At 41.2% G+C, this 15,307-nt stretch overlaps 1 protein-coding gene across 5 annotated transcripts in view; it reads left to right on the forward strand.

Annotated features, from left to right (window-relative positions):
• The window catches only part of acsl4a (acyl-CoA synthetase long chain family member 4a), a 63,922-nt gene that overhangs the window by 42,380 nt on the left and 6,235 nt on the right, over positions 1-15,307 (forward strand). For all 5 annotated transcript variants that reach the window (XM_052020995.1, XM_052020994.1, XM_052020997.1 and 2 more), the window contains exons 7-14: positions 2,074-2,224; positions 3,096-3,219; positions 3,589-3,660; positions 4,063-4,202; positions 5,783-5,955; positions 7,213-7,287; positions 8,773-8,961; positions 13,876-13,990. In XM_052020995.1, coding sequence (XP_051876955.1) covers positions 2,074-2,224; positions 3,096-3,219; positions 3,589-3,660; positions 4,063-4,202; positions 5,783-5,955; positions 7,213-7,287; positions 8,773-8,961; positions 13,876-13,990 — 1,039 coding nt within the window. The remainder of the gene's footprint in view (positions 1-2,073; positions 2,225-3,095; positions 3,220-3,588; positions 3,661-4,062; positions 4,203-5,782; positions 5,956-7,212; positions 7,288-8,772; positions 8,962-13,875; positions 13,991-15,307) is intronic.

Consider the following 15,307-nt stretch of genomic DNA (forward strand, 5'->3'; position numbering starts at 1 on the left):
CCAATCTCTTGAAAATTTATCTACACTTTAGATACATCTAATGAGCTAGCATCCACAACTCTGAAGTAGAGAATTTGAGATTCAACATCCTCAGAAGAAATTTCAACGTATCACTGTTTTAAAACCCCTTGAAACTATGTCCTGTCCTCTGGAGCGATGAGGCAGCAGCTCTACCAGCTGTGCAATCATGCTGCCTCATTGAACTATTCTAAGGATGTCTGCATTAGAGCAAATTAACCTTGTGCTATTTAATCCTTGTCCTGCTGAACAGGAATATTCAGTGTTGATCAAATTTTTAAGGGCTATGTGATATTAAAAGGCCTTTTATTAAGGATGAATAGTTTTATATTCAATCTGCTTTCATAATAAATCCTACATGAATCACATAGTTCAGCATTGTGTACATCCTGTAACATCTTTCACACCGTCTCAGCATATTTGAACTTTCAGATACTTAGCCCCTTCTAGAAGTTGGGAAAGATTTAGCTATTAAACAGAGACCAGTGGTCACTGTTGATTTTCAGACTGGGTGTTACCAGCGCCTATCTCTACTGGGCACTGCTTGTGTGGCCACATAGCTGTAACCTTTTTCCTGCCCTGCCAACCTTTTCTGGGGCAAAGCTCACATTCCTGATCATGATCAAGAACAATTCCAAATCAGTTGTGCCACAGTGTAAGTTCTGTTTAAATGAGAGAATCAGCAAAAGAAATCCATAGGGAATTCTGAAAAAATTGACCTGAGGAGTGTTTGGATTGTGGAACTAACTTCCACCATGGCTATTAATACATCTTAAATTTGGTTAATTGAATAATTTGAGATGAAAAGCTTGCATCTATAGTGGTGACTGAATTCTCCATTTAACAAAAAATTGATGTCGTTGGTGCCTTTTGAGGCTTGTGCTTGACTCCAAACAGCAATATGTTTGATTCTTTGCTGCCCTGAATTGGCATAGCAACCCACTCCATCCAAGGGTAATCGGGGATGGGCAATAAATGTTGTTCTTGCCACAATGCCCACACCATGTGAAGAAATATAATAAAATGGAGTGGTTGAAGTGAATTACATCAATGCATTTAAGGGGAAAGTGAGCAAGTCCCTGAGGAAAAAAAGATTTAGTGATAAGGTTAAATGAAAAAGCATGGAAGGAACACCGCCCTTGACATTGAGCTGAGCGACTAGCTTGTACTGCGAAAGGTTAGGGCCAAAGATGAAGTTTTTCTATCTTGTGCTATGGGAGTCCTTCCACCTTTTTAAACCTTTTGGGAAGAATGACAATGAATGAAGTTTGCAGTTTGCGCAATTAAATGTGGCTTCTGTAGGCTGGAACTGGAAACTCTGAACTCTTCGCAGTGCAGTCTTCTGACTCATTCCAAAGCACTTGATCTCATCACCATTATCCTAGTTCTGACACACCATAAAAACACTAGCTATGCTGTTCCCAGAACTCAAATCCTTTTCCAAAATGTATAAACAAGACATTTGGTTTGGCTCATGGATAGGAAAGATTTAGAGGGATATGAGCCAAATGAAGGCAAATGGGACTTGCTCAGCTATGGATGAGATGGACCAAAAGGCCTAATTTCCATGCTGTATAATTCTGACTCCTTGATTCTACAATGCCGTCCTACACAATAGATTCACATCCCATCTGCTTCTTGCACTATACCAAATCCCCATCCCTATATGTTCTCACTTTAACAGCCACAAAATAACTCGAGTCAGAGTTCTTCCCACCAGTACTCTTACTGCACACACACCTGTAGCACTTTCCTCTAAATCGTGGGCTTCAAACACAAAACATCACATCACAGTAGAGGTCTATAATAACCACTGTTTCTTGGATCCCTTAGACAATCTTCTCACTTTCTTTTCCCAAAAATGTCTCTCGTATTCTGACATGATTACAAAGTCTTTTCATTATTTGTTTAGGTGCAGTGTCCATAATCGCACCTTAAAAGCAATAGACCTCTGACTTATTGTACGCACAACTTAAAAGTGAGAACTGTAGCCATGTGGAAGATGTTCTCTATTGATAAGTTAGCTAACCCTGATTAACAATGTTTCCTGCGCAGTGGACACGACTCCTTCTCGGCCTGTCCCATCTGACTTGGCAGTGGTCATGTATACGAGTGGTTCTACGGGTCGGCCAAAGGGAGTGATGATGGTGCACAGTAACTTAATAGCGGGTATGACAGGCCAATGTCAGAGGATACCTGAGCTGGGGTGAGTAGCAGTAGTATTTCTTTATTTAGTTTTCACAGACCATACTACTAGTTGATCCAAGATCTAATAACCTTACTGGACAAATTATGCTGTTTGTCAAAATTGACCTTGTTAATAATGTGTGCCAGTTATTTTCATGTCAGGAATTTTGTTTGTAAATTACTTGGAACATTCAGGGGTTGTAAGTGTTACCATCTCAATACAAACAAAACACTGAGATGCTGGACTCCTGAAATGAAACAAAGTGCTGGAAAAGCTCAACGGGTCAGGCAGCATCTGTGGAGAGAAACAGTTAATGTTTATAGTCAATAGATTTTTAAAGGAACTATGAAAAGTTGAAGACAAAAGCAGTTTCAAACTAAGCTAAAAATGGAGGACAGGGATCCAGAGAGAACTCAAGGGAAGGTAAGTGATAGGTTCAGAGGCCGGAAAAGTTGAATGACAAGGGAGGTGAGGGAGCTGGGTGAAAAGGGCTAGGCCCAGGAATTCTCGAGTAGAAGGCAAGTCCTTTCCCTTTCCAGCCTATTTGGTTTGGTTCTGGACTTGTATTTTAAATCTGTACCATGAATGTTTTGAGGATGTGCTAGGTATGTACCCAGCCCTTGTATTTTCATTCAGAGTTGTTAGGAAATTTCCAATCTATATTTAAGTTTTAGAAATCTTTTTCAAAAAGGAGAAGCTCTGAAATTTTGGAATCAAAATTCCTGACATTTAATAAGTTTTGAGTCATTATCTGAATTTTGCATAATTTATTACCTAAATCCAGATTTGCATATGGCTAAAACTAACCTCTTGGACTGAATAATTTGAATGTTTCAGCATCAGTCCTCTGCAGCTTCTAGTAAACGTGACAAAATGAATCTCTTTCTAGACCCAAAGATACATACATTGGATATCTGCCATTGGCTCATGTGCTGGAACTCACTGCAGAAATCTCTTGCATTGCTTATGGCTGTCGAATTGGTTACTCATCCCCCCAAACACTGTCTGACCAGGTGAGCAATATTTTGGACATTACTGTATTACAAAGCCTTTTAGAGGAGGTTTTCTGCTAGTCCTTACAATTAGGTTCCCATCAGAGAGCAATTTTATAAAGCTGCTGATGACTTTGTGTATTTCTACTTGACGGAGTAGGCTACTTCCTTTCTGCAGAATGAAATTAAAACTTTTTAAGTGGTCATGCCAAGTGGAAATGGCTTGCTTTTATAGTGGGATGTTACATTCCACATTCCCAATTCACTTGCTCTGCACTCTTTCTGAGCTTGTGTGTCGCTGCACTTAATTTATAGACTACAACAAGTTGTGTATTAGCTGAATGTAATAAAAAGTGGCACCACTTCTGAATGTTCTCTATTGTTTCACAGTCAACCAAAATCAAAAAGGGCAGTAAAGGGGACTGTACTGTCCTGAAGCCAACACTGATGGCAGCAGTCCCGGTGAGTAAAGAGTCTGAATATTGACATGCCTTTGTGTGTTTTAGCCTGGAGTGTAATATTTAGTAAAACATTAACTCGCATTGTATTTATGCAGAAAAGAATCCCCAAAACTCAAAGGGAGAGGGTATGCAGATCCGTGGTGGATTATGTCAGTTCTTTCAAAACATTCGCTTTATAAGTAGGGTCCAAATTACCATTTTGGCAGATAAAATCGTAATCTGATGGAGGCTATTCTTCTAAATATCAGTATTCTCTAATGTGTAATTCCACATTGAAGGTTTGCTAACAAACATGGGAATATTGATCCACTATAATAATTATAGGCTGTGGGTGGTGGGAGAGGGGGAAGCACATTTCTTTGAATATTCCGTCATGGTAAGGTGGCTGTTTTTGTCTTTTCAGGAAATCATGGACCGAATTTATAAGAACCTCATGAGCAAGGTGCAGGAAATGAACTACTTGCAGAGAACCATGTTCAAACTTGGTTATGATTACAAGTTGGAACAGATCAAAAGGGGTTATGATGCACCTCTTTGCAACCTGTAAGAAAACTAGATAATTACATAAATGATTTCTCTGAATCTCGATCTTAATTGCACTGTATTGCCAAAAAAAGCATTTTATTTTAGAAAGCATTTTTAATGTAGATAATTGTCATAGTGAGATGCAAGTAGACCTCACTCATTTCTTGCTGCAGTTCCACTGTTGCTAAGTTTTTTTCATGTGAACACTGGATTCTTGCCAACAGACAAAGGATTTAGCCTCTGGATTTGTGCCAACCTGGGCAGGGACATGGATGTTCCTACCTGGTGCATGAGGAGACAGGAGCGAGAGATTCCATACCTACAGAAACCAAACATTTTGAGGACCCTCTTGGCAGATGAGAGAGGCTTGTAGTTATGCTCATGTGAGGATAGTTCAGCCATGTGCTGCTCCTTTCCTGCCCACGGGCAAGTTTCTGATTCTGCCAACTCTTGTTGGCAAATAAGTGATTTGTTTTCTGTTTTAGATAAATGCTATTCTGGGCAGACTAAAGGCAGTTTGGCAGTTGACCAGAACCTAAAATGCACAATCTCAATGCCCAACCTTAACAGAAACCAAATCATTTTCCTTCAGTAACTGAATGCACTTTACTATGGTTACAACTGCAAACTTGTCACAAATGGTAGATTTTGAATACCTACTTTTAAGGAATCTATCATTTTCTTCACCTTAGTTTGGAGATGTAAACATTTGAACTGTGTTCCACAGCATCTTTCGTCTCTCATGTCCACTTCTTGCAAGAAAACTACTCCTTGCCTCTTCCAGAGATACCCCAGGACTGTTTGTTTCATACCCAGGCCCCTCTGTTGTTAGTGTCAATCCACTTTGGAGCTCTGCAATGGTGTACATTTGAGGGTAAACCAAAATAGTCCAATTTCAGTAATAACTCTGAATGCAACTACATTTATATACTGCTGTTGAACACGATTGCACTTGTGAGGATTGGATTATACAAATATTACTTGGGTCTGTAGTAACTTACATCTTGTATATTTCAATAATGAAAATAAATACTGATTCAAATAGCTGATGTCTGCTGGAGGATGGAATCTCAATACTGCATTTTACAAAGAGGTGGGGAGTTTTGGAAGGGAATTTGGAGGTTTCAGGGTTAAGAAGCCACAACCACCAGTGGCAGAATGATGAAAAAACTGGGCTTGTGCAAGAGGCTAGAACTGGAAATAAGCTGAAGTCTCCAAGGGTAATAGGGCTGGAGGAGGTTTCAGAGCGAGTTAGAGGGACCATGAACATATTTGAAAACCAGGTTCACTTTTTTTAACTGAGCTGTTGCCAGCCAGACAACCGATGTAGGTTGCTGAGCGGAGGTTTTGATAAGGTAAAGTCCAAGAAGTTAGAAACTTGGGTGTCAGGCCAGGTGAACATATTAAAGTGTTGTCAGCCAAATGTGCATATCACCAACTTATCTTTCCAAACGTAGTTTGGGGAACTTCATAAAATATTATAGATGTACTGAAGGAAGAGTTTTCATGCCAATGTCCTTCCCAATACTTTGGGGTATTTGAGATTTCAAATCTTATGAGACCTATTTTAAGGAGTTTTTTTTTGTGTTTTATAATAGGTTATTATTTAAAAAAGTGAAAGCCCTGTTGGGAGGAAATGTTCGAATGATGCTGTCTGGAGGTGCACCCCTTTCTCCACAGACGCAGAGGTTTATGAATGTGTGTTTCTGCTGTCCAGTGGGTCAAGGTTATGGCTTGACAGAAACATGTGGGGCTGGTTCCATCACTGAAGGTGAGTGCTTGAGCTATTGAAGGATAAAGTGCTACTAGGAGTGGGGTAATGGCTTCTGGGAGGGCAAGAGAAGTGATTGAAGGAAATTAACTGGCGAGACTTGATATACCACAAGGTATAAAATGGTGTTGTAGGAAAATGGGTAATTGTAATTATTGATTGGTGATTGTTGTTGAGGAAAATGGGTAATTGTAATTATTGATTGGTGCTTTTTTTTTTAATTTAGTGAACTTGAATGAATTCTTATTTTTTGCTCTATTTTTATTCTTGTGTCTGTGTGTAAAATTATATTCTGTACACAGTCCTAGAGCCACTGAGAACAAGATTTGTTGTTTTGGCTTGTTTCATGTGGCTTAGTCTATGGGCTGACATGGAACAGGATGTTGTGTGTTTTGGAAACTAGTGGGAAGACTTGTGCCTTTAATGCCAGATGTGTGCATGGATGTCCAATTGTACTCTTCTCCAAACATTAGGTTCCATGGAATCATTTAGCACCAGTGCACAAAGACTAATTTCTCCCCACATCTCCATGTCTTGGCTTTCAATATCTAAACATGAAAACACTGGGTACAAATGCCTTGGAGTTCTGATCTATTCACTCAAACTGCCCATCCTGGTTCCACTATATATTTGATTAGAGATTTTAATCTCACTTTTGGTGTTTTGAACATCCATTTTAATCAAGACTTGGAAACAGCAATTATAATGAAATTAACATGGATTTGTGACTTGAATTTCCGCTGAATTTTGCAGGAACTGAGTGTATTTATCTGCTTTCCTTTCTCCATTTTTCCACCTAATGGAATGGCAGGACACAGATGGCCTCTGAACATTAGTCAGAACTTCGGCAGCTTTTCAGTAATTTTTTTAAAATTCTTTTGCACAAGTATAGTTTGAAATCAAAATTGTCATAATTGACAAGATTGCAGTAAGCAATCTGTATGCTGCTGTTGATTACTACTTAGGATTTTCACTCCTTCCGGTGAACTGGACCAACCTGTCTAAAGCTGTACCAAGTGTGTCAATGAAGATATTACTAAAGTTGTTCTTTAGCAATGTGGAATGCAGAATTGACGCTAAATACCATACAATTCAAGTGAACAGACTGATATGATGCATGTCTCAGCATGGAAACATTCAAGTACACAAGGGAACACAATTTATCTGCACCATTGGCTCTGTAAATGTACTTTCTGGCACCTTTATTGATTTCTGAAAGAATTCCAAAATCTAACCATGATATCTTTGCAATTTCAGTATCAGATTACAGCACAGGCAGAGTTGGAGCTCCACTTATCTGCTGTGAAATCAAGCTGAGAGACTGGGAAGAAGGTACATATAAGATCTACATCCACGTCATTTGAAAGGATTGATTGGATTACCTTTCAAAAGAGCTGGCACAGCTTCAAGGGGCTGAATGTGTTTTGACTAGAATAGGCATAAATGCCTAAGCAAAAAGTGAAGGCCCATACTTGTTACAACTCACTAACCAAAGTACTTTTCATGTCAGATGCAGAGCTTGTGAAAGGAACGATATAGAAATATTCTAACAGTGGCAGGCAGTCCAGGAGCTCTGCCACAATATGAATGATGACAGTAGCGCTCCAGTGACCTGGGTTCAATCCTGACCTCCAGTGCTGTGTGGAGTTCTTCTCCTTGTAACTGTGGGTTTCTCGCGGGTGCGCTTGTTTCTTCATGCAACCCAAAGACACGAGTTGGCAGGTTAATTGGCCCATCCCCAGTGTGCAACTGAGTGGTGGAATCCGGGGTGAGCAGTGCTTGATGGGAATATGAGAAGAATTGGTGTGAATGGGTGTTTGATGGTCAGCATGGACTTGACTGGCCAAATGGCCGGTTCGCATTACGTATGGCTCTATTTTGCAGTCAGTCACTTTTTTTAAAAACAAAGTTTATTATTCCTTACCCCCTTCAAGGTCTGTCTGGAGGTCCAAAACAATCGTAGTCCCTGTGATCCTCACCAGGGCTGTGAGGAAACGTAAGGGACTGTCACTAATTGGATAGCTTGTACAAAAACCTGTCATTGGCATAATTGCCTGAATGGTCTCCTCCTGGATGTGAGATTCTGTGACTGTTCAATCCAGTCAGAGTGCAGTGGTATCCAATTCCTCTCTCCACAAGATCTCTTGTTTTTACGGTGGGCGATTAAAACTTAATGAACACCCTCTTTCCCCTATGTCTGTGGACTCTGAGGCCTCTTATTCCCTTCCACCAACAGGCTGAACAGACTAGTGATGAAAGTGAGTCATTTTGGGCTGGGACAGTCAGTATTACGGTTGATTGTGACTTTCCAGGTGACTCACTGGTTTTTACCAAATACAAAATGGACTGTTTTAGTTTTTTAGTTAATTTATAGAAACCCTCAGCATGACAATTAAAGGAAATGTACATGTGTTGGATTTTGTTTTTAAATGAATGATCTTCCTGAAAAGTTCAGAATGAGCTCAGTTGCAGTGTGGTGTGTGCAGAGTTGCTGCCTCACAGCTCCGGTGACCTAGGTTCGATCCTGACCTCCAGTGCTGTCTCTGTGGCTTGTGCACATTCCCCCTGTGATTGTATGGATTTCTTCCAGCTACGCCAGTTTCCTCGCAATTCTCAAAGACTGGTGGCTTTGGCAGATTAATTGACCGCTGTTAGTTGCCTGTAGTGTGTAGGTAAGTGGTAGAGTCTGGGGGGAGTTGATGGGATTCTGGGAGAATAAAACGTGATCAGTGTAGAATTGGTTGCTGCAGTTTCAATGGGCCAAAGAGCTTATTTCCATTCTCTCACTCTTACTAATTGTTTATTGTTCAACTGTAGGGGGATATACCACCCGTGACCAGCCAAATCCAAGAGGAGAAGTTCTGATTGGTGGGCCAAATGTGGCAGTGGGGTACTTCAAAGGGAATTCATCCAATGATGACTTTTTTGAGGACAGCAGTGGTCAGCGTTGGTTTTGCACGGGAGATGTTGGTGAATTCCACCCAGATGGCTGCCTACAGATAATTGGTAAGAACCTAAGAAATAGGAGCAGGAGCAGGGCATTAGGACTCCTTGAGACTGCTTATTATTCAACATGGCTGATCTTCCTCAACACCATTTTCCCACATTCTGCCCTAGATTCATTCAACATCCAGAAATCTATCAATCTCAGTTTTGAATGGAGTCAATGGCTCAGTCCTGAGGTAGAGAATTCCAAAGATTCACTTTGAAATGAGGAGAAAATTTCAGTCCTAACTGACCTATCCATTGTTCTGAGATTGTGATCCCTCATTCATTATCTGCTTTCAAGGGCTCCTGGAAAAGAAAAGCTATTCCCCAAGCACTTGGCTCCTGGAAGGGATTTATCATTTTTCAAGCTCATAACTTTTACTTCCTCATTTACACTGGACACTGGTCCTTCAGTATTTCTGCAAAGTTTTTTTGGGTCTCCTGTGAAGGTAGACATTAAGTATTTGTTTAATTTTTCTGTCAGTTCCTTATTCCCCATTATAAAGTCTCCCATCTCTCTGTGAAGAACCCACATATACCCTCACTAGCCTTTTTCTTTTTTCCATACCTGCAGGAGTTCTTGGTATGTTTTAACTTCTCAATAGCTTTCTCTTTTACATCTATTTGCCCTTTCTTTCCATAGTGATCTTTTGATTTCTAAAATGCTCTCAATCTTTAGCTTCACACTTTTCCTGGCAACTTTAAGCCTTTTTCTTTGATTTAGTAATTTCTCCTGCAATTCATAGTTGGACCATTTTTCCTGTTATGCCTTTGTGTTTTAATGGACTGCATATTTATTGCAAATTGTGTATTATTTCTTAAATGTTAGCCATTGCCTTACCAGTGTTATTGCTTAATGGGGTTTTCCAATCTACTACAGCCAACCTGCCCCTCATGTCTTCATAATTTCCTTTGTTTAGGTTGAAAACACTGCTTTCAGATTGAGCTACATCACTTTCACACTTAATTTGTTTAAATTCTATCATAATATAGTTGTTCCTTCCTCTGGACCCCCTTACAACAGCATTATCATTGCACAGTACTAGATCTAAAATAGCTTGTTCCCTAGCTGATACTAATATAGAAATCTTATCTCGTATATTGCCAGGAATTCATCCTCTCTTAGTACTAATTTGATTTGCCCAGTCTATATTTCTAACTTACAATTCCAACTTTGTTTTCCTTCCTGACATCTCTTGGGTCCCCATGACCCTGCCAAACTTGTTTAAACCCTCTCCAAAAGCATTAACCATCCGACTGCAAGGACATTGGTTCCTGTCCTGTTGAGGTGGAAACCTGTTTGACTTGTACAGATCCTACCTACCTCAGAAATGGTCCCAGAATCTCAGTCTAAAGCCCTCTCTCCTGCCATGTATTCTTGCTAGCAGTAGTATTGGGAAAAGTCCAGAGATGTTTTTAGGTCCTGCTTCTTGAAGCTCTTTGCTAGCTCCCAAAAGAAGTCCTCATCTTCTACCTGTGTGTAGTTCAATGTGAACTACAGCTCCTGTTTCTTCACTCCCTCCCTACATTTATTTAGTGACGTCCTTAACTCTTGCTTTAGGGAGACACCATACCATTCTAGGGTCACATCTATAGACACAACTGCATCTTTGTGTCTCCCTAACTATTGAATCCTCTTATGACTATTTTTATTTCACTTTTCTTCCTGCTGTCCTGTGCAGTCAAGTCACCTATAGTGCCACTATCCTGGGTTTGGCTGTATCCCCCTGATGCACCATTGTCACCAGTGTTCAAATGTGAAAATCTGATGGGATGTGAGATGGACTCTGGAGAACTCCTGGACTACCAGCTTGTTCCTCCTTGGATGCTTGGTGGTCACCCATTTTCTCTCTCTCTACACACTTTTAAGCTGTGGTATGACCATGTCCCTGAAGTGCTATCAACAAGGTCCGCAGACGGGCACCACGGTGACTCCAGCCACTGCCCCATCTCCAAAGCCCTGAGCTTAAGCTGGAGACATTTAAATACACACACACACACACACACACACACACACACACACACACACACACACACACACACACACACACACACACACACACACACACACACACACACACACACACACACACCTGTCCAACTCACTGGAAGCGTCTACTGCTTCCCACAAATACAAGAAGCACATGCCCCTCTCATGCCTCGCCTTTATAGATAACTTGTAGCAACTTGTCAGAAAATATTCATCAGATGCTCACCAACCAGTTCCCTGCCATCTGCCAACATCACTTTTCACACTTTATATCCAATGCCAGTGTCAAGTTCTGCCGGCTCCACTTACCATTTCCCTGACCTCGCTGGTCCCCTTACTCACTGAAGTCCCCACCCTCAGCAGTGATCAAACCATGCTGTTCTTTTGGATGGTTGAGTTTTGCACACTAGTTGACTTAATTGATAGCAGATATTAAGTGAGGTTAGTAAGGGATTATCTGAAGGAGTGAACTGGGATGAAAAACAATGCTGGAGGAACTCAGCAGGCCAGGCAGCATCCGTGGAGAAAAGCAGGCGGTCAAGGTTTTGGGTCAGGACCCCTCAGGACTGAAGATAGGAAAAAGGGAAGCCCAATATATAGGAGGGAAAAGCAGAGCAGTGATAGGTGCGCACCTTGTGCCCACCCTGCCTCCCATCTTTGGTCCACCTATCACTGCTCCGCTTCTCCCTCCTATATATTGGGCTTCCCCTTTTCCTATCTTCAGTCCTGAAGGGTCCTGACCCGAAACGTTGACTGCCCGCTTTTCTCCATGGATGCTGCCTGGCCTGTTGAATTCCTCCGGCATCATCGTGTTTTTTTATCTAGATTCCAGCATCTGCAGTCCTTTGTTTCTCTGAGTGAACTGGGATTGTGTCTTAAGCAAGGTGCGATCAAGACTGGATGCAGGCAAACTTTTTTCACTGAATATCTGACTGTATCTGTTGCTTTGTGTTCCTTGATTAGTCCACAGTGTGCGAAACAAACACCCAGACCAGCAGGGTTTCAGATTCAATCCCTGCACTTTTCTAATTAATTGGCTTTCCCTGGGCTACAATAGGAGCTGCAGAAAGAGCAGCCGTGGGTATCTTTGGCTGATTGATAACCTGTGTCATATTTCTGTCCTCTGGGTGAACACACAATCTGCATGAGATCACAAAACCCTCTCCATTACATCCCTGGCCTGCTGCCATTATCTAAACTACCTAAAGAGGAGCTCTTGCTTTGAAACCCTAGTGGAGCCCTTCAGTCACCACCTTCAGGGAAAAGAAAATGATTTCAGCAGGAACATTGGTTGGATCTTCACACATAATGTGGAGTGTTTCACTTGTTCCTATATTATTAAAGAGATTTGTATTTGGAAAAAGCCTTTCACTGATTGTGGGATGTCCCTGTTGATTCTTGCCTTGATCATGTGGTCACTTACCTAAGTTAGTTGAATCTTAATTCAAAACTTGAACTTTATTGTATCAGTGTAAGTATCCACGTAAACTAGGTATTTTGTTATAATTGACCCTGGGTGAATGACTTGGCTTCCTGAATGCAATTGTTCCTTTTGTACCAGCACTTCCCCACACCCCTGCTCCAAAATAGGGGATCTTCTGTTGGCCAAACAATTGAGCTGCCTCCTCCCTGCCCAGGCATGGGGGTCTTCCTTGCGATAGTTGATCTCCAGAGTTCTCGCTGCTCTACACAGAAAATCCTTCATTATTCTCTTTTTAGTTCTGCACTGTTGTGCTTCATTTCTGTTGGTTCTGGCTAGCCTGTGTCCACTTTTCATTGGCTCTGGCCCAAGGCTACAAGTAGCATTACCTCATTGCTCTTCTCCCAAATAAGGACTTGCCTCTGATGTCATTCCCTTGCTCCTCCTTGAGTCAGGCCACTTTAAACCAGTTACAGCCAGCTCAAGTTGGACACTGGGCTTGGGTTACTTCATTTCAGAGACGGACTGCTCTTCCACAAATCTGCAGCAAGTGATAGGTAGGAGCTTTATGTTCACTTTCAATTGCTCTGATCTAGCCTTCCCTGAGCAAGAACCAGTTCAGGAAACAGTTCACAAAATGGTGGTCACCAAAACAGTCTCAAAATAGTGGCCTCTATTCCTTCCACTGCATGGCAAACAACAGACATTTGTTTCGTCTACTTCCACCCTCCTTGACTCATTCCAATTCGCTGTTTTGCAGAATTTTAATTCCTTCATGGCCAACATCTCAAAGTACTTTGTCGCCAGTAACAGTTGTGATTGTTGGAAATTCAACAGCCAGTCAGCGCACAGCAAACCACAATGTGATTGAGAACAGATGATTTACTCTTAGTAATTTCAGAGGATAAATGCTGGCCAGGGCACTGGGCATATCTCCACTGCCCTAACTTACAGTGGTGTGAATTGATCTTTTTCATCCACCTGAGAGAGTAGGCAGAGCCACAGCTTGATGTCTCACCTGAAAGATGGCACCTCTGACAGCATTCCTGCAGCACTGCAGTGGAGTCTCATCCTAGAGTTCTGTGCCTGGGTCTCTGGAATGGGACATGAACTCCCAGTCATTTAAAATGAAAGAACCACCAGTTAAGCCACAGCAGATTCTGTTAAGAGACAATCAATTTGACCTTTGAAAAAAATATTTTCAAATACTTCATTAAAAGGCTGTAAACATGTCCTGAGGTTCAGATAGTTTGTTTGGTGTTTGCTCTTGTGTTTTGATATCATCTGACAACCTGTGAGAGATAACTGCATGGATATCTCCTTGGTATTGGTTTATAATAGTCACTTGTACCGAGGTACAGTGAAAAACTTGTCTTGCATACTGATCGTGCAGGTCAATTCATTACACAGTGCAGTTACATTGAGTTAGTACAGAGTGCCACTTCTATTGTGTTAATCCATCATTATGTAACCCTTCATTAATTGAACTAATTTTAGGATAATGTAACTGTTTATTTTCTAGATCGAAAGAAAGACTTAGTAAAGCTACAAGCTGGAGAATATGTGTCTTTGGGCAAAGTTGAGTCTGCCCTGAAGAGCTGTTCCCTCATTGATAATATATGTGCATACGCGAACAGGTAGGGTCAGACTTCTGTCACATTCCAGTAACTGTATGAACTATCATCTACAATAACACTATTGGAAGTTTTGTTTTCATTCCTCAGTTGGCTACATTTTTTCTATTTTGGGAGATTTGGCTCACAGCAAATAGAATCAATGGGTTAATATAAAATGATTTTGATGCTAATAAGGAAAATGTTTAAAAAAAAATCATTTGTACAAGAACATAAAATATAGAACAGTACATCACAGGAACAAGCCCTTCAGCCCACCATGTCTGTGCCGACCATGTTGCCAATCTAACTAATCCCATGTGCCTGCAAATGGTCTGTTACCTGCCTATTCATTGGTCTAAATGCCTCTTAAACATTGCTATGTTATCTACTTCTACTGCCTCCTCTAGAAGTGCATTCCAGGCACCTACCAATCTGTTTTTTAAAAAAAACTTGTCTCACATCTCCTTTTGAACTTTCCCGTCACCTTAAACCTATGCCCTCTAGTGTTCGACATTTCCACCTTTGGAGAAAGACTCTGGTTACCTACCCTATCTATGCCTCTCATAATTTTATACCCTTCCATCAGGTTGCCCTTCAGCCTCCGATGCTCAGAGAAAGCAATGCAAGTTTCTCCAACCTCTCACAGCTAATACTCTCCTGGAGAACCTCTTCTGCACCTTCTCCAAAGCCTCCACATCCTCTCAGAGTAACCAGATTCTGGGAATTTGTTCCAGTAAAAGGGCTGGTATTACTGGGAGGTTGTGGTGTAATGAAGGAAAAATAATGACAGATTTTTAAATGGAAAGCAAGCAAGGATTTTTTTTATGGTTGTGGATATGGAGAGAAACGAGAAATTACCAAAATTACTTAAACTGTGGGAGTTAACATACACACGGATTCCAAAAGTGAACTGGCAGAAGTGTTCATACGAGGGAATAGATATTTGGAGTAAGAACAGGGTAGAAGCAAAAATGTTTCATATGTCATCAAACAATTCAACATTGAGACAGGAGGAAATTTCAGCAGAGGATTACTGCCTGGCTCAAAAGTCATAAGGAGGAACAGCACAGAAACCCACCAAGTCGATACTAACCATCAACTACCCATTTACACCAATCCTATGTTAATCCTATTTATTTTACTCTCTCTGCATTCTCATCAACTCACCCACCCCCCCCCAGATTCTACTACTCACACACACGGGGCAACTTACAATGGCCTATTAACCTACCAGCCTTCATGTGGGAGGAAACCAGAGTGCCTGGAGGAATCTCGCATAGTCACAGGGAAAATATTCAAACTCCACACAAGTGGCACTGGAGGTCACAATCTAACCCA

The sequence above is a fragment of the Pristis pectinata genome, chromosome 8 (genome assembly GCF_009764475.1).
Source record: "Pristis pectinata isolate sPriPec2 chromosome 8, sPriPec2.1.pri, whole genome shotgun sequence".
Lineage (NCBI taxonomy): Eukaryota > Metazoa > Chordata > Chondrichthyes > Rhinopristiformes > Pristidae > Pristis > Pristis pectinata.